The sequence below is a fragment of the Haliotis rubra genome, unplaced genomic scaffold (assembly GCF_003918875.1).
Source record: "Haliotis rubra isolate DU_JTF1 unplaced genomic scaffold, ASM391887v1 Scf1013, whole genome shotgun sequence".
In the NCBI taxonomy this organism is placed as follows: Eukaryota; Metazoa; Mollusca; class Gastropoda; order Lepetellida; family Haliotidae; genus Haliotis; species Haliotis rubra.
Window position 1 is genome coordinate 186,074 of NW_025764908.1, and position 19,447 is coordinate 205,520.

Genomic DNA, 19,447 nt, shown 5'->3' on the forward strand with positions numbered 1-19,447 from the left:
TACACAGATGGCCTTGTAGTTCACCTTCATAAGGAACACATACACAGATGGCCTTGTAGTTCACCTTCATAAGGAACACACACGTAGATGGCCTTGTAGTTCACCTTCATAAGGAACACATAAACAGATGGCCTTGTGGTTCACCTTCATAAGGAACACATACACAGATGGCCTTGTAGTTCACCTTCATAGAGAAACACCTTTTCAGTCGTCTTCTATATTTCTGAACTCTAGGCCAGAGGCCCGTAGTACATGTAAAAACAGTTATAATGGGTGAGTGGTACAAGCGCTTTTGCGTTTTAACAGTGCATGGTGTATAAACATGGCAATATTCTAAAGTAGCTCTCGTTTTTGGTTGACATTAGGAAACAGAATTTGTAAAATGTGTGACAGGACGTATACGTAGATGGTATATAATAGCTCCTTAGATTTTCATACTGGACAAATTAGAAGGACATGCAAGACAAATCTTATGGATAACAACTTCTTGATTTATTTTTCCAAACGTTTCTGGGCTAGTTCTTGCCCCTTCTTCAGGTGAATAATGGTGATGGTGAACAGTACAGTATATGTATAGATGTACAGGAAGCCAGATATGGAAATTGAGTATATATACAATGGAAGAAGGAGGTATAATTAAGTATGTACAAACAATGCAGTGAGATCAAAGAGCAGAATACAATGATAGGGTATGTTTTTACTGTAAGGGGCAAGAACTAGCCCAGAAACGTTGTGAAAATAAATCAAGTAGTTGTTATCCATAAGATTTGTCTTGTACTACAACACCAACTTCTAAATGCCTTTGAAGAATTTAGAAGGACATGGTATTCATCTTCAGTAATATCCCTGTCACACATTTTCCAGGATTGGTTCTCAGTAGCATGACATATTCTTTTAAAATACATAATAACCACATCGAAACTGCGATAACAACACTCTTAATTTCTTTATATTTACAACTGTTCAATACTTTTCACACATAAAATGTTGTTTCAACAAAGAAAACGAATATGAACTTTTTCCAGTTTGGATATATCTGGTCCACTCTTGCTCAAAGCAATCCTTACATCGTTGTTGAACAATGGATAAAACTCCCCAACTCCCTGTCTGACCCATGCATATCCAAGGCCAAGTTATAACAATGTATTTTTAATTAACATAGCCCAGTTATGTAATTTCTAGCCTCCCTTGCATTTTCAACCAAATACAGTAACATCTTATAGGCTTTTAAGGGATAGCGGTGAGGACGCATTAAGATGACTTTCAACCAATATAAAAAGAACGCTTCTGTGCCAAGATATAGATTGGGTATCTTCCGCATTCACCTAATACAATATCACTAGTTGTTAATCTGTGGATGCCCAGGAAACGTTTCCATGCTTGCAACTGTATATTTCAATGCTGTTAAACCTTTGAATACCCCATACCTCAGAACCATACAATAGAAAGTGTCAAAGATTTTCAAACTTAAAGGTCACGTGCAACGTAAAACACAACTTTGCAGATTCTGATACCTTTCGGTATGGACTTACCGAAACAAATCATCAAAAATGCAAATTCAACTTATATAGTTGAAAAATAACGCGATGAAAAAAACCGTGCGAAATCGGAGTTCAACAGATTCATTAATTTTCTCCCGACTTTTCGGGGGAAAACTGGTTTCAACAGCTGGGATGCGCTCATAGCACGTGCGCAGTGAAATAGGTTCGCGCAACTTGGAAGCGGGCTGTCCGGTGAATACTCGGTGAAGGCTTTGGTGTGAGCTATTTTCCTAATGTTTTGTTGATATCTCACAGGCGCGAGCTTTATATATGTTATGACAGTAAATAAACTGTTTATATAATTTCATTTGTATATTTCACCACACATTCTTCTTACCGAGACACTTTCTCAGTTCGATACTTAAAAGCAATGTCATTATTTAGTGTTGACACAATTTCTAACTGTGATATAGATATGTCGTTGTCACAGACAAAACTCAATGTCTTGTTTTATTGACACCTGTGTGTCTGCCTGCCTGTCTGCTAATGACAATATTCAATACACAACTGCGATCACTGACCACATGCAATTTGAACTTAACACCAATCAGGCTATACACCATAAACAAAACGCATTGATTTATGGCCCGAGTTCGGTCTCTGTCACATTATGTAATTACACAGACAGGCAGGTGTGATGCTTGAACACATGACATGTTATGATGTATGTTGATTGCAAAATGTTATACACAAAAAATGAGTATTTACAAAACCCAACATCTCTATATATACACACACAATGAGCCGTGAGGGAATCTGCAAATGAAACAGACGTTACACTTGAGTGCACACCCACCCGCTCTGACTGGGTTTGGTATCCCGGCTGCTTCGTTTCTTGGGAAGTAAACCCAAGTACACAATATTGCACTTTTGATTTGCGATTGTACGCTTATAATTTTGTTTATATGTTTTTTCATAACCAGCAATGTATATTATATGTCATTAATAAGTGATAATTGTGTTTTAATTATGTTTGATTTTTTGGTTGCATGTGACCTTTAAACAAACTATGCTGAACAGTTGTGAGAGCCTTCTTAGCTTTAAGAGTCAGACTGTTTATAGATGCCTGCCAGGTGAGACTTCTAGTAAATAGCATACCAAGGTATTTGTATGATGATGAAACTTTACTTGGAGCAAGTTTGTAGATCCACATTTCCGTTCTAGAAAGTCTGCCCCCGTGTTTAAATACAACAATACAATAATTTACTTGGAGACACCATGTTTCACATAGAGAAACACAAACATGGTCATGTAGTTCACCTTCATAGAGGAACACATACAAAGGTGACCTTGTAGCCCACCTTCATAGAGAAACACAAACATGGCCATGTAGTTCACCTTCATAGAGGAACACATACAAAGATGACCTTGTAGCAATCCTTCATAGAGAAACACAAACATGGCCATGTACCTCACCTTTATACAGAAACACAAACAAAGATGGCCTTGTAGCTTAACTTCATACAAAAACACAAACAAATAAAACATTGCAAATAAACAAATATAGATGTCCTTGTAGTTCACTTTCCGACAGGAACACAAACAAAAATCGCCTTGTAGCCCACCTTCGTACAGAAACACAAACAAATAATGATGGCCTTGTAGCTCACCTTCATACAGAAACACAAACAAATAAAGATAGCCTTGTAGCCCACCTTCATACAGAAACACAAACAAATAAAGATGGCCTTGTAGTTCACCTACATACAGGAACACAAACAAATAAAGATGGCCTTGTAGCCCACCTTCGTACAGAAACACAAACAACTAAAGATGGCCTTGTAGCCCACCTTCATACAGAAACACAAACAAACAAAGATGGCCTTGTAGCCCACCTTCATACAGAAACACAAACAAACAAAGATGGCCTTGTAGCCCACCTTCATACAGAAACACAAACAAATAAAGATGGCCTTGTAGCCCACCTTCATACAGAAACACAAACAACTAAAGATGGCCTTGTAGCCCACCTTCATACAGAAACACAAACAAATAATGATGGCCTTGTAGCCCACCTTCGTACAGAAACACAAACAAATAAAGATGGCCTTGTAGCTCACCTTCATACAGAAACACAAACAAATAAAGATAGCCTTGTAGCCCACCTTCATACAGAAACACAAACAAATAAAGTTAGCCTTGTAGCCCACCTTTGTACAGAAACACAAACTAATAAAGATGGCCTTGTGGCCCACCTTCATACAGAAACACAAACAAATAAAGTTAGCCTTGTAGCCCACCTTCGTACAGAAACACAAACAAATAAAGTTAGCCTTGTAGCCCACCTTCGTATGACAGAAACACAAACTAATAAAGATGGCCTTGTAGCCCACCTTCATACAGAAACACAAACAAACAAAGATGGCCTTGTAGCCCACCTTCATACAGAAACACAAACAAACAAAGATGGCCTTGTAGCCCACCTTCATACAGGAACACAAACAGATGAAGATGGCCTTGTAGTTCACCTTCGTACAGAAACACAAACAAACAAAGATGGCCTTGTAGCCCACCTTCATACAGAAACACAAACAAACAAAGATGGCCTTGTAGCCCACCTTCATACAGAAACACAAACAAACAAAGATGGCCTTGTAGCCCACCTTCATACAGAAACACAAACAGATGAAGATGGCCTTGTAGTTCACCTACATACAGAAACACAAACAAATAAAGATGGCCTTGTAGCCCACCTTCATACAGAAACACAAACAACTAAAGATGGCCTTGTAGCCCACCTTCATACAGAAACACAAACAAATAATGATGGCCTTGTAGCCCACCTTCGTACAGAAACACAAACAAATAAAGTTAGCCTTGTAGCCCACCTTCGTACAGAAACACAAACAAATAAAGTTAGCCTTGTAGCCCACCTTTGTACAGAAACACAAACTAATAAAGATGGCCTTGTGGCCCACCTTCATACAGAAACATAAACAAACAAATAATGATGGCCTTGTAGCTCACCTTCATACAGAAACACAAACAAATAATGATGGCCTTGTAGCCCACCTTCATACAGAAACACAAACAAATAAAGATGGCCTTGTAGCTCACCTTCATACAGAAACACAAACAAATAAAGATGGCCTTGTAGCCCACCTTCATACAGAAACACAAGCAAATAAAGATGGCCTTGTAGCCCACCTTCATACAGAAACACAAACAAATAAAGATAGCCTTGTAGCTCACTTTCATACATTAACACAAACAAATAATGATGGCCTTGTAGCCCACCTTCATACAGAAACACAAACAAATAAAGATGGCCTTGTAGCCCACCTTCATACAGAAACACAAGCAAATAAAGATGGGCTTGTAGCCCACCTTCATACAGAAACACAAACAAATAAAGATAGCCTTGTAGCTCACTTTCATACATTAACACAAACAAATAATGATGGCCTTGTAGCCCACCTTCATACAGAAACACAAACAAATAATGATAGCCTTGTAGCCCACCTTCATACAGAAACACAAACAAATAAAGATGGCCTTGTAGCTCACTTTCATACAGGAACACAAATAATGATAGCCTTGTAGCCCACCTTCATACAGGAACACAAACAAATAAAAATGGCCTTGTAGCTCACTTTCATACAGGAACACAAATAATGATAGCCTTGTAGCCCACCTTCATACAGGAACACAAACAGATAAAGATGGCCTTGTAGCTCACCTTCATAAAGGAACACAAATAATGATAGGCTTGTAGCTCACCTTCATAAAGGAACACAAACAGATAAAGTTGGCCTTGTAGCTCGCCTTTGTACAGGAACACAAACAGATAAAGATGGCCTTGTAGCTCACCTTCATAAAGGAACACAAATAATGATAGGCTTGTAGCTCACCTTCATAAAGGAACACAAATAATGATAGGCTTGTAGCTCACCTTCATAAAGGAACACAAACAGATAAAGATGACTTTGTAGCTCGCCTTCATACAGAGACACATATACAGATTACTCACAGGGCTTTACATGATTTGTACTTATCCTATTTATGTTCCAGACTGTACGTACGCAACTGCGTCCATGTTGTGAAGTATCTCTTGGGTACAAGACAGAGTTGACTGATGTGGTTCCACTGGATGGTGTGACATTCAACCAGGTGGACTGTATCAGCCTACAGGCTGGAGGAGATCCCATCTGTCTTAAGAAGTAAGCCAACCCTTTGTTCATTCATACACCGTCATAGGATAGTAGGCACTGAAATACTGAACCCCAAATTGTCTGTGTGGTTAGGTTTTCTATGTAGATAGACATCACTGAAGCTAAGGAATATTTGTTCTTGTAAGATCTTTGGCTGATGTTTTTCATGAGTTTCATCAATCTCTCCAAGCATTCTGTTAACATGACATACGTTATTGATCTCACCAAGCCCTCAGCTGACATGACACACGTTATCTATCTCTCCAGACCCTCAGTTGACATGACACATGTTATCTATCTCACCAGGCCCTCAGTTGACATGACACACGTTATCTATCTCTCCCGCCCCTCAGTTGACATGACACACGTTATCTATCTCTCCCGGCCCTCAGTTGACATGACACACGTTATCTATCTCTCCCGGCCCTCAGTTGACATGACACACGTTATCTATCTCTCCAGACCCTCAGTTGACATGACACATGTTATCTATCTCACCAGGCCCTCAGTTGACATGACACACGTTATCTATCTCTCCAGGACCTCAGTTGACATGAAACATGTTATCTATCTCTTCAAGCCCTCAGTTGACATGACACACGTTATCCATCTCTCCCGCCCCTCAGTTGACATGACACACGTTATCTAGCTCTCCAGGACCTCAGTTGACATGACACACGTTATGTATCTCTCCCGCCCCTCAGTTGACATGACACACGTTATCTATCTCTCCAGGCCCTCAGTTGACATGACACACGCTATCTATCTCTCCAGGACCTCAGTTGACATGACACACGTTATCTATCTCTCCCGCCCCTCAGTTTACATGACACACGTTATCTATCTGTCCCGGCCCTCAGTTGACATGACGCACGTTATCTATCTCTCCCGCCCTCAGTTGACATGACACACGTTATCTATCTCTCAGGCCCTCAGTTGACATGACACACGCTATCTATCTCTCCCGCCCCTCAGTTGACATGACACACGTTATCTAGCTCTCCAGGACCTCAGTTGACATGACACACGTTATCTATCTCTCCTGCCCCTCAGTTGACATGACACATGTTATCTGTCTCTCCCGCCCCTCAGTTGACATGACATACGTTATCTATCTCTCCAGGCCCTCAGTTGACATGACACACGTTATCTATCTCTCCTGGACCTCAGTTGACATGACACATGTTATCTATCTCACCAAGTCCTCAGTTGAGATGTCACACGTTATCTATCTCTCCAGGACCTCAGTTGACATGACAGACGTTATCTATCTCTCCCGCCCATCAGTTGACATGACACATGTTATCTATCTCACCAAGTCCTTAGTTGACATGACACAGGTTATCTGTCTCTCCCGCCCCTCAGTTGACATGCCACACGTTATCTATCTCTCCAGGCCCTCAGTTGACATGACACACGTTATCTATCTCTCCGCCCTCAGTTGACATGACACACGCTTATCTATCTCTCCCGCCCTCAGTTGACATGACACATCGTTATCTATCTCTCCCGGCCCTCCGTTGACATGACACATGTTATCTAATCTCACCAAGTCCTCAGTTGACATGACACACGTTATCTATCTCTCCAGGCCCTCAGTTGACATGACACACGTTATCTATCTCTCCCGCCCCTCAGTTGACATGACACACGTTATCTATCTCTCCCACCCCTCAGTTGACACGACACATGTTATCTGTCTCTCCCGGCCCTCAGTTGACATGACACACGTTATCTATTTCACCAAGTCCTCAGTTGACATGACACATGTTATCTATCTCTCCGCCCTCAGTTGACATGCTACACACGTTATCTATCTCTCCGCCCCTTAGTTGACATGACACACGTTATCTATTTCTCCGGCCCTCAGTTGACATGACACATGTTATCTGTCTCCGGCCCTCAGTTGACATGACACCGTTATCTATCTCACCAAGTCCTCAGTTGACATGACACATGGTATCTATCTCTCCGCCCTCAGTTGACATGACAATACGTTATCTATCTCTCCAGGCCCTCAGTTGACATGACACACGTTATCTATCTCTCCCGGCCCTCAGTTGACATGACACACGTTATCTATCTCTCCAGGACCTCAGTTGACATGACACATGTTATCTATCTCACCAAGTCCTCAGTTGACATGACACACGTTATCTATCTCTCCCGCCCCTCAGTTGACATGACACACGTTATCTATCTCTCCAGGACCTCAGTTGACATGACAGACGTTATCTATCTCTCCCGCCCATCAGTTGACATGACACATGTTATCTATCTCACCAAGTCCTTAGTTGACATGACACAGGTTATCTGTCTCTCCCGCCCCTCAGTTGACATGCCACACGTTATCTATCTCTCCAGGCCCTCAGTTGACATGACACACGTTATCTATCTCTCCAGCCCTCAGTTGACATGACCTGACATGCATTATCTATCTCTCCCGCCCTCAGTTGACATGACACGTTATCTATCTCTCCGCCCCTCAGTTGACATGACACACGTTATCTATCTCTCCAGGACCTCAGTTGACATGACAGACGTTATCTATCTCTCCCGCCCATCAGTTGACATGACACATGTTATCTATCTCACCAAGTCCTTAGTTGACATGACACAGGTTATCTGTCTCTCCCGCCCCTCAGTTGACATGCCACACGTTATCTATCTCTCCAGGCCCTCAGTTGACATGACACATGTTATCTATCTCTCCAGGTCCCTCAGCTGACATGACACATGTTATCTATCTCTCCAGGCCATCAGTTGACATTACACATGCGAGCTTTCTGGCCATCCTATCTGTACTCAGGAAACATTCTGTACCTGTCCCTATTTTCTGTACTCTTTAATTTTTTCTTATCCTGACACATGTTCTTTTGCTTATCTCCCTTTCCCTTGCGAATGGTAGTAGAACACTTGAATCCCTTGAAGTTCCCGAAGCGGAAGTAAAAAAAATACTACCCGACTTACCACCCTTTTGCCCTTTCAGCAAACAGTCATATGGCGAGCTTTTACTTTGTCACTTCTCCCTTTTAAGCCCAAGTGCATGGTTGGGCGAGCACTGGAGTGCCGTATACGGCATTATATCCTTTTTTTTTAGGTCCTATTCTTCAAAATTATGCTGTGTATGGATTTGGCAATAACTACTATGTGTTATATGTAAAAAAATTGTAAAAATTATTTGTATTGTGTCATAATTTCATCGTTATGTTACTTTGTTTACATTTCATGAAATCTTGCAGTGTTTGCAGGCACAGGTTATCTGTGGCTGATCCTCACCCCCAATGCCTTTCGTGCATAAAACCATAAAAACACCAAGAAAAAGACGTCGCAGAAGATAGCATCTGTTACCAGATCGGAGGGTAAATCTACGCGGCCTAGTAAGTCAACGCATCAAAAATCCTTCAACAAAGAGATACTACCTCCACATGAAGTAGACGTTTTTGATGATCCCCCATTACTTCCACCCGAAGTACCTTTGAGATCAGCGACGCAATCGACTTCCACGACTACTAGATTGTCTCCTGCAACGGTCACAGCAGGCCAGCTGTTTGACGAACTACCACCTACCTCTCATCGCAGTGAAGTCGAGGCACACAACTCATCAGCGTTCACGAACGCTTCTTCTACACCGCAGCAGCTTCAATCAACACAGAATTTTGATCCAGGTGAATTTATGAAACATGATGGCTATGATGGAACGTAGGTTCGAGGAAGAAGTGAAGGCTCGGCAAAGCCTCTCATCTACTGACACCGTGCGCAAACCTACGGACCTGTGAGAACCTACTTCTCATAGAAATATGTTTCCAGACTATGTTGGCGAACGTACACCTTTGCGAAGGTCTCCACAGTCTCCACAGTCTGTCATCTTGGAGGGAATAGAAGACATGAGATGCCTACTCACCGTTCTTCATCTGCGAACCCTCAACGTTCAAGAACATCGAAGGAACCATCTCCTACACCTAGCCGTTCTAGGTGTTTTTTTTCGCTTCCCACATCCACCCAGCACCCCCGCACATGCCCAAAGGCCAAAACCGCACCCAAATCCACCCATATCTCACAGACGTTCGCGAAGTCACTCATCACGAGACAGAGGTTCGCTAAGAAAAGGCTCACATCACAGAGGTTCATGAAGCGATACATTTAGCGACAGAGGTTCGCGAAGAGAAGGCTCATGTCACAGAGGTTTGCGAAGAGATGAATCCACAGATAGAGGTTCGCGAAGAGAGGACTCTCAAGATAGTCGTTCGCGAAGGGAGGAATCTTCAGTTCACGAAAGGATGATGGAGGTTCGAGAAGGGATACAGGTTCTCAGATGGATGATTCGCGGAGGCATAGCTCTACCGATCAGGAGATAATTGATGAACAACCAGACTTCTTCTTCCCGGACTCAGAGGTTACAGCTTGGATAGCCAATGGTTTGAACTTGGAGTCTCCTCCTTAGGATATAGATGAAGTCTACACTTATAAGATGTGTAATGACGACTTTGACTCGGTGACTCTTCCTCCGATGGAACCTATATCCAGGTACCTTCTTACCTTCGCACAGCTTTGAGAAAGCTGCAGACATCTACAAGGTTCGAGAACTCTCAGATCTACAGGCAGATAACAGAAATGCAGACATCTACAGGGTTCGCGAACCCTAGGGTTAACAAACCCTTACATCAACAGGCAGGATGTTGACGTCGACTCTATTACCATAAGGCTGAATAAAACGATGTTTATTTTGGAAGTTGTCGCTGATAAAAGTCGGTATGAGTACCTGTCCCCTGCGATGCTACGCAGGCTTGCTGTAATGAGTGAGTGAGTTTAGTTTTATGCCGCTTTTCCAGCCTTGCTATAAATAGACAACGCTTCGATGTATGCTGTTCAACACAGATCGCCTGCGTATATAAGGGGAAGAATGATGTATCATCACTGCAATCAGAGTTTAGCACTTCCAATGGAACGCCCTACCGTTTGGAATATCATTGGCTCTATGATTATTCATACGAATAACCAAACCTATCGGCACCTATCTGCAGCATCGAGGTCTACGCAGTACCGGTTATCTGGACGACGGCATACAGGTTCTTCAAAGTGCCAATCAACTCAGACAGCAGCTGAACTTCACAATTAAGTTGCTCACGTAACTATGATGGCTAGTGAACCTGATGAAGTTGGAGTTAGAATCAAACAAGATCTTCAATTGCTGGGAATAAGAATTATCACAACACAGAATCGAATTGTGGTCCCAGAAGATCATTGGGTCAAGATACAAGCCATGATTCCACCAGCAGCCATCTCTCCGTTAACATTACGAACATGGCAATGTCTACTCGGTCTACTCAGTCTACTAACCTCGGCACAGGACTTGACTGGAAGGTTACAACTAAGGCTGCTGCAACGGTTCCTGACAAAACATCTGGACAGTGTTGACCCTATCTTACTGCCAGACAATCTTAAGAGGTACCTACTTTGGTGGACCCAGCAGTCGAACGTCTGCGGAGGGACCTATTTACAAGAGCCGGCCTTTGACACATATCTCTGCGTAGACGCATCGATACAAGGTTGTGGTGCACATCTCAACAATCAAGTTGCATCAAGGAAGTGATCCAAAATAGAGCAGCATCTTCACATGGAGATGAAAGCTGTCATCAATGCCTTACAACTATGGTCGAGCTCGCCGATCAACAGAATGCTGATGGTCCAAACGGACAACTCTACAGTGGCATTCTCCATAAATCGGCAAGGATCTACAAGATCACCAAGCCTACATCAGTTCTCATTCCAGTTGTTTGACATCACGGAGGAGGCAAACATGTGGATAAAGGCATGTCACACACAGGCCCTCGTATCTTTGCGAGATTTAATTATTAAAAAAATATCGTTTTTGAGATGACCCCCGACTCTAAATGCTTCACAGTACAATACATCATGACGAGGCCGGACACTTCGGTGCACCCCACCCGACTGCTTTGAGGGCTTGCTTCGACCACACCCTCGTTTGTGCAGATATATCGTCAGCCATTTGTGTCAAGATCGTTTAGTTGTGAGTCAAAATCGGGTTTCAATCAACTTGCAGGAATAACAATAAAGAAATGGTAGGTGTCATGGGTGGTGCTTGATAGGCCAATCATCCATGATTATGTTTCCATAAAGTTTTAATTGATTGCATGCGATGGTAGCGTAGTGATCGGCAAAGCAGTCGGGTGGGGTGCACCGAAGTGTCCGGCCTTTTGATAATGTCTTATACTGTGAAGCATTTCGAGTCGGGGGTCATCTCAAATTTTTGTATATATTTAATTAAATATTTAATCCTCGCAAAGAGACGAGGGCCTGTGGTGTCACATACCCAGAGCCAAGAATGTGCTTGCAGACGCTCTCTCCCAACCACTGCACCCGTCACCTATGGTATGGATACTCCATCCAGAAGCATTTCGGCTCATCATAAGGGAAATAGGATCCCCTTGCATAGACCTGTTTGCCATGAGGTTCAACAAACAACTACATACGTTTGTCTCACCAGTTCCAGATCCTCAAGCCTGGGCAACAGATGCACTGAGCATATCTTGGGAAGGACTAAACACTTACGCGTTTCCACCCCCTATATTACTTCCGGAAGTACTGTTGAAGGTCAAACAGACACAGGCGCTACAACTGACTTTGGTCGCGCCATACTGGCCAGTGAGAGTATGGTTCCTAGACCTAATAGAAGATCTCGGAAGTCCAACAATCATGTTACCAGATTGGCCGAACCTACTCATACATCCAAGACACCAAGCAAGTCCACGGAAACCCGACAGCGTTCAAGCTACACATGTGGACCGTATCAAAACATGTTTGAAGAAAAGAGGATACTCCGCCAGGGCAGCCAAGGCAGTAACGCTAGCGTTATGCAGATCTACTCGTTACCTGTATAATGACAAGTGGCTGAAGTTTGAGACTTATGCAAGGCGGAAAGGCTTCATTGCGATGAAAGCTACTCATCCTCAAGTGGCGGAATATCGGTGTCATCTTAGATTGACCAGGCATCTGAAAGGTTTGACATCATCTACATACCTCGTGCCATCAGTACAGTGATTACCATGAAAACAGGCATCAAGTTGACAAAAGTACCAGAATTACTTGCTCTGCTGAGATCTTTTAAACTGGAGGACCAGCAAAAGAAGTTCAGAGCTCCAGCCTGGGATCTGAATGTAATTCTACGTCATCTTATGAGTGATGCCTACGAACCTCTAGACAAGACTACCCTCGAGCTGCTGACACAGAACACTCTGTTCCCGCATATCAGAGATACATGCGCTGGACTTTGGTCGAACCAGATTCAAAACGGGGCAACATGCTGCAGTTCATCTAGGACTTAGATGAGACCTCATTGCCAAGAACCAACTACCTGGCCAGCTAGATAGACAGTTCCACATACCAGCGCTATCTACAATCCTCAGACCAGAGGATATAGAGGACTTATCCTTGTGTCCGGTCAGATCCCTGAAGATATATCTTCAAAAGACTAAGACAAGGAGATTAAAATTCAAGTGCCTGTTCATCCCATTATCCACAGAGACATCAGCAGAAGTCTCAAGAATGACAATATTATTCTGGATGAGCGCTGTCATATTGAGAGCCTATAAAGCAGCAGGACTAGAACCTCCTAGAGCTTCAAACCCACATGAAGTCAGAGCACTGGCGTCAACACTGGCTCTGCATGGAAATTGCTCTATATCTGCAATTATGGAGGGCTGCTTTTGGAAGTCGGAAACGGTGTTTGCCAACCACTACCTCCGAGACATAGCCACTGAAGACGTCTCAGGCATTCACCAATTTTGGCCTCTCGTTGTAGCACAGCAACTAACGGTTCCTCAAAGGCGCTGAGTTTCAAAATCTCACCCTTCATCACGTTGACTTGTTGATAACTTTTACTAAGGAAAAGTATTAGTTTGAAAGTTCATGCGCACAGTCTAGGACAGGCTAGCATGAGTGATTAAAGATCCTGTACGGGTAAAGATCTTACCTGTACGTGAAGGGTTGGCAACTCATTTATGATAAAGATCTTATCATAATCTATGGGTTGTTATAAGATATCTAGTAATAAGAAGATACTAGTTTATCTGTAGCCACATGAATCAACATGATTCAACTTGTCTGAGACTGAAGTATGACAAGAAAGAGGTCCCCCCGAGTTATAACGGAAGTTTGAAGAATAGGATCACGGAAATGCCGTTTCGCAGTTCCCATGGGGGGATTGCAGGACATATCTAAGGACAGCTGATGAATCCACGAAGTGGCTTGACCCACCACCAATCTGTCAGATTCTATAAGCAAAGATCATGAGTCAGGATTAGAAAAATATGTAATTTTTCAAGTAAAATTGATATTTTTATACTTATCCTGACTCATGACGAGAAGCCCTCCCAACATCCCCGCTGGAAACACTTCGGATTTCACAGCAGATCCAAGTGCATGGGCAGAAAAATCAGGAGAGAGTGACAGGTAAGGCTGGTCACATGACTGTTTTTGCGCGGGAAAGGGCAAAAGGGAGGTAACTCGTGGGTGAGTGTATTTTTACGTCCGCTTCGGGAACTTGAAGGGATTCAAGTGTACCATTCGCAAGGGAAAGGGAGATAAGCAAAAGATTACTAGTCAGGATAAGTATAAAAATATCAATTTTACTCAAAAATGTAATTTTTCACCAAAGCAACAGTGTCTTATAAATGGCGCTGGTGAATTTCAAGGCATCCAGTAATGTAGACCTAATTGAATTTCCTGGTTCCCATGGTCCTCTGTGCTTGTTTCCAGACAGAATGATACATCAGGCGCCCTGGTCCAGGTGTTTCCAGGTCCAGCTGTGATTGTTCCTGAGCAGAACAAACTGAAGGACTACAACAAAAAATCGGATTTCCCAAAGACCCATCAGCTGAGGCAGGGCGACACGATCTCCTTAACTCTCCATGAAATACAGGTACTCCTGCTCACCACATGACGGTTCAGATAAGGCAGGTGTTTCCTGTTCTTTGTTGACTGTTGTATGTTTAGGCAGGTGTTTCCTCTTCTTTGTTGACTGTTTTATGTGTAGCCAGGTGTTTCCTCTTCTTTGTTGACTGCTGTATGTTTAGCCAGGTGTTTCCTCTTCTTTGTTGACTGTTGTATGTGTAGCCAGGTGTTTCCTCTTCTTTGTTGACTGCTGTATGTGTAGCCAGGTGTTTCCTCTTCTTTGTTGACTGTTTTATGTGTAGCCAGGTGTTTCCTCTTGTTGTTGACTGTTGTATGTGTAGCCAGGTGTTTCCTCTTCTTTGTTGACTGTTTTATGTGTAGCCAGGTGTTTCCTCTTCTTTGTTGACTGTTGTATGTGTAGCCAGGTGTTTCCTCTTCTTTGTTGACTGTTTTATGTGTAGCCAGGTGTTTCCTCTTCTTTGTTGACTGCTGTATGTGTAGCCAGGTGTTTCCTCTTCTTTGTTGACTGCTGTATGTGTAGCCAGGTGTTTCCTCTTCTTTGTTGACTGTTTTATGTGTAGCCAGGTGTTTCCTCATCTTTGTTGACTGCTGTATGTGTAGCCAGGTGTTTCCTCTTCTTTGTTGACTGCTGTATGTGTAGCCAGGTGTTTCCTCTTGTTGTGGACTGTTGTATGTGTAGCCAGGTGTTTCCTGTTCTTTGTTGACTGCTGTATGTGTAGCCAGGTGTTTCCTCTTCTTTGTTGACTGCTGTATGTTTAGCCAGGTGTTTCCTCTTCTTTGTTGACTGTTTTATGTGTAGCCAGGTGTTTCCTCTTCTTTGTTGACTGTTGTATGTTGTATGTTTAGGCAGGTGTTTCCCCTTCTTCGTTGATTGCTGTATGTGTAGCCAGGTGTTTCCTCTTCTTGTTGACTGTTGTATGTGTAGCCAGGTGTTTCCTGTTCTTTGTTGACTGCTGTATGTTTAGCCAGGTGTTTCCTCTTCTTTGTTGACTGTTTTATGTGTAGCCAGGTGTTTCCTCTTCTTTGTTGACTGTTGTATGTTGTATGTTTAGGCAGGTGTTTCCTCTTCTTTGTTGATTGCTGTATGTGTAGCCAGGTGTTTCCTCTTCTTGTTGACTATTGTATGTGTAGCCAGGTGTTTCCTCTTCTTTGTTGACTGTTGTATGTGTAGCCAGGTGTTTCCTCTTGTTGTTGACTGTTGTATGTGTAGCCAGGTGTTTCCTCTTGTTGTTGACTGTTGTATGTGTAGCCAGGTGTTTCCTCTTGTTGTTGACTGTTGTATGTGTAGCCAGGTGTTTCCTCTTCTTGTTGACTGTTGTATGTTTAGGCAGCTCTTTCCTTTTCTTTGTTGACTGCTGTATGTGTAGCCAGGTGTTTCCTCTTCTTGTTGACTGTTGTATGTTAAGGCAGGTGTTTCCTCTTCTTTGTTGACTGCTGTATGTTTAGGCAGGTTATTCCTGTTCCATGGTTGTGTAAGTATATAGCTTGATTCCTATTCCTTGTTACCTACAGAGAAAGTCTGCTCAGCAGCAGGACCTGGATGTGGATGATGAGGAGGTCCTGGAGATAAAACCAGTTTACCACACTCTAATCTGCCGGGAAGGTCGTGTCTGGCATGACACAGGTATTGTGTGGTGAGTGCAGTTCTGTGGGTGGTGTTACACAGGTATTGTGTGGTAAGTGTATTTCTGTGGGTTGTGTTACACAGGTATTGTGTGGTGACTGTATTTCTGTGGGTGGTGTTACACAGGTATTGTGTGGTAAGTGTATTTCTGTGGGTTGTGTTACACAGGTATTGTGTGGTGAGTGTAGCTCTGTGGGTGGTGTCACACAGGTATTGTGTGGTGAGTGTAGCTCTGTGGGTGGTGTAACACAGGTATTGTGTGGTGAGTGCAGTTCTGTGGGTGGTGTTACACAGGTATTGTATGGTGAGTGCAGTTCTAAGGTTGGTGTAACACAGGTATTGTATGGTGAGTGCAGTTCTGTGGGTGGTGTTACACAGGTATTGTGTGGTGAGTGTATTTCTGTGGGTGGTGTGACAGAGGTATTGTGTGGTGAGTGTAGCTCTGTGGGTGGTGTTACACAGGAATTGTGTGGTGAGTGCAGTTCTGTGAGTGGTGTAACACAGGTATTGTGTGGTGAGTGCAGTTCTGTGGGTGGTGTTACACAGGTATTGTGTGGTGAGTGTATTTCTGTGGGTGGTGTGACAGAGGTATTGTGTGGTGAGTGCAGTTCTGTGGGTGGTGTAACACAGGTATTGTGTGGTGAGTGTAGCTCTGTGGGTGGTGTAACACAGGTATTGTGTGGTCAGTGCAGTTCTTTGGTTGGTGTGACAGAAGTATTGTGTGGTGAGTGTATTTCTGTGGGTCGTGTCACACAGGTATTGTGTGGTGAGTGTAGCTCTGTGGGTGGTGTGACACAGGTATTGTGTGGTGAGTGTAGCTCTGTGGGTGGTGTGACACAGGTATTGTGTGGTGAGTGTAGCTCTGTGGGTCGTGTCACACAGGTATTGTGTGGTGAGTGTAGCTCTGTGGGTGGTGTGACAGAGGTATGGTATGGTGAGTGTAGCTCTGTGGGTCGTGTCACACAGGTATTGTATGGTGAGTGTAGCTCTGTGGGTGGTGTGACAGAGGTATGGTATGGTGAGTGTAGCTCTGTGGGTCGTGTCACACAGGTATTGTGTGGTGAGTGTAGCTCTGTGGGTAGTGTGACAGAGGTATTGTGTGGTGAGTGTAGCTCTGTGGGTCGTGTGACAGAGGTATAGTGTGGTGAGTGTAGCTCTGTGGGTCGTGTCACACAGGTATTTTGATGTATGTTAGTCCACTGAGTTCATTTCTCTAAGTGACATGACTGCTTAGGTCGGTGCTGTGAGTTATGTTTTTGTATTCCAGCTATGATTCCACATCTTCAGCAATTCCTGTTGCACAGTTTATAGCTACACGACCGCTGACCGCTGAATGCAGCCAATTCTCCTTTGGTAGGTAACATTGTGTTAGCCGTAAAATGTAATCATTTCTCTCTTTTAAGGAAGACATTGTATGGGCCTTATCGCAGGCCATACAATGGAGGAAGTTCTCCGCCAGTAAGTAACAATTGCCTTTCCAATCAGTGCATTCCTTCTCTAAGTAGCATTGCCATTCCAGTTTGTACAGTGCAAGTCAGTAACATTGTTCCCAAGTCCATGCAATACATTGACCTAGCCTCTGCAAGGCAGCAACATCTCCCTTGTAGATTACATTACCCTGACCTATAGAAAGTAGCAAGATCTCGGTTGTAGGTAACATTGCCCTAGCCTCTACAAAGCAGCAAGATCTCCCATGTAGGTGACATTGCCCTAGGCTCTACAAAGAAGCAAGATCTCCCTTGTTGGTAATATTGCCCTAGCCCCAACAAAGCATCAAGATCTTCTTTGTAGGAAACATTAGCCTAGCCTCTACAAAGCAGCAAGATCTCCCATGTATGTGACATTGCCCTAGGTGCTACAAAGCAGCAAGATCTCCCTTGTAGATGACTTTGCCCTAGCCTATACAAAGCAGCAAGATCTCCCTTGTAAATGACATTGCCCTAGCCTCTACAAAGCAGCAAGATCTCCCTTGCAGATGACATTGCCGTAGGCTCTACAAAGCAGCAAGATCTCCCTTGTAGGTGACATTGCCCTAGCCTCTACAAAGCAGCAAGATCTCCCATGTAGGTGACATTGCCCTAGCCTCTACGAAGCAGCAAGATCTCCCATGTAGGTGACATTGCCCTAGCCTCTACAAAGCAGCAAGATCTCCCATGTAGGTGACATTGCCCTAGCCTCTGGCCAAAGCAGCAAGATCTCCCATGTATGTAACATTGCCCTGGCCTCTACAAAGCATCAAGATCTCCCTTGTGGGTGACATTGCCCTAGCCTCTACAAAGCATCAAGATCTCCCTTGTAGGTGACATTGCCCTAGCCTCTACAAAGCAGCAAGATCTCCCATGTAGGTGACATTGCCCCAGCCTCTACAAAGCAGCAAAATCTCCCATGTAGGTGACATTGCCCTAGCCTCTACAAAGCAGCAAGATCTCCCATGTATGTAACATTGCCCTGGCCTCTACAAAGCATCAAGATCTCCCTTTGTAGGTGACATTGCCCTAGCCTCTACAAAGCAGCAAGATCTCCCTTGTAGGTGACATTGACCTAGCCTCTACAAAGCAGCAAAATCTCCCATGTAGGTGACATTGTCCTAGCCTCTACAAAGCATCAAGATCTCCCATGTAGGTGACATTGCCCTAGCCTCTACAAAGCAGCAAGATCTCCCTTGTAGGTGACATTGCCCTAGCCTCTACAAAGCATCAAGATCTCCCATGTAGGTGACATTGCCCTAGCCTCTACAAAGCAGCAAGATCTCCCTTTGTAGGTGACATTGCCCCAGCCTCTACAAAGCAGCAAAATCTCCCATGTAGGTGACATTGCCCTAGCCTCTACAAAGCAGCAAGATCTCCCATGTAGGTGACATTGCCCTAGCCTCTACAAAGCAGCAAGATCTCCCATGTATGTAACATTGCCCTGGCCTCTACAAAGCATCAAGATCTCCCTTGTAGGTGACATTGCCCTAGCCTCTACAAAGCATCAAGATCTCCCTTGTAGGTGACATTGCCCTAGCCTCTACAAAGCAGCAAGATCTCCCATGTAGGTGACATTGCCCTAGCCTCTACAAAGCAGCAAAATCTCCCATGTAGGTGACATTGCCCTAGCCTCTACAAAGCAGCAAGATCTCCCATGTATGTAACATTGCCCTGGCCTCTACAAAGCATCAAGATCTCCCTTGTAGGTGACATTGCCCTAGCCTCTAC

At 43.6% G+C, this 19,447-nt stretch overlaps 1 protein-coding gene across 1 annotated transcript in view; it reads left to right on the forward strand.

The window, feature by feature from the left end:
• Positions 1-2,657: 2,657 nt before the first annotated feature.
• The window catches only part of LOC124269416, a 91,630-nt gene continuing 74,840 nt past the window's right edge, over positions 2,658-19,447 (forward strand). The window contains exons 1-5 of the mRNA XM_046704425.1: positions 2,658-2,678; positions 5,553-5,701; positions 14,471-14,633; positions 16,139-16,260; positions 17,518-17,603. Of these exons, the coding sequence (XP_046560381.1) occupies positions 2,658-2,678; positions 5,553-5,701; positions 14,471-14,633; positions 16,139-16,260; positions 17,518-17,603 (541 nt within the window). The remainder of the gene's footprint in view (positions 2,679-5,552; positions 5,702-14,470; positions 14,634-16,138; positions 16,261-17,517; positions 17,604-19,447) is intronic.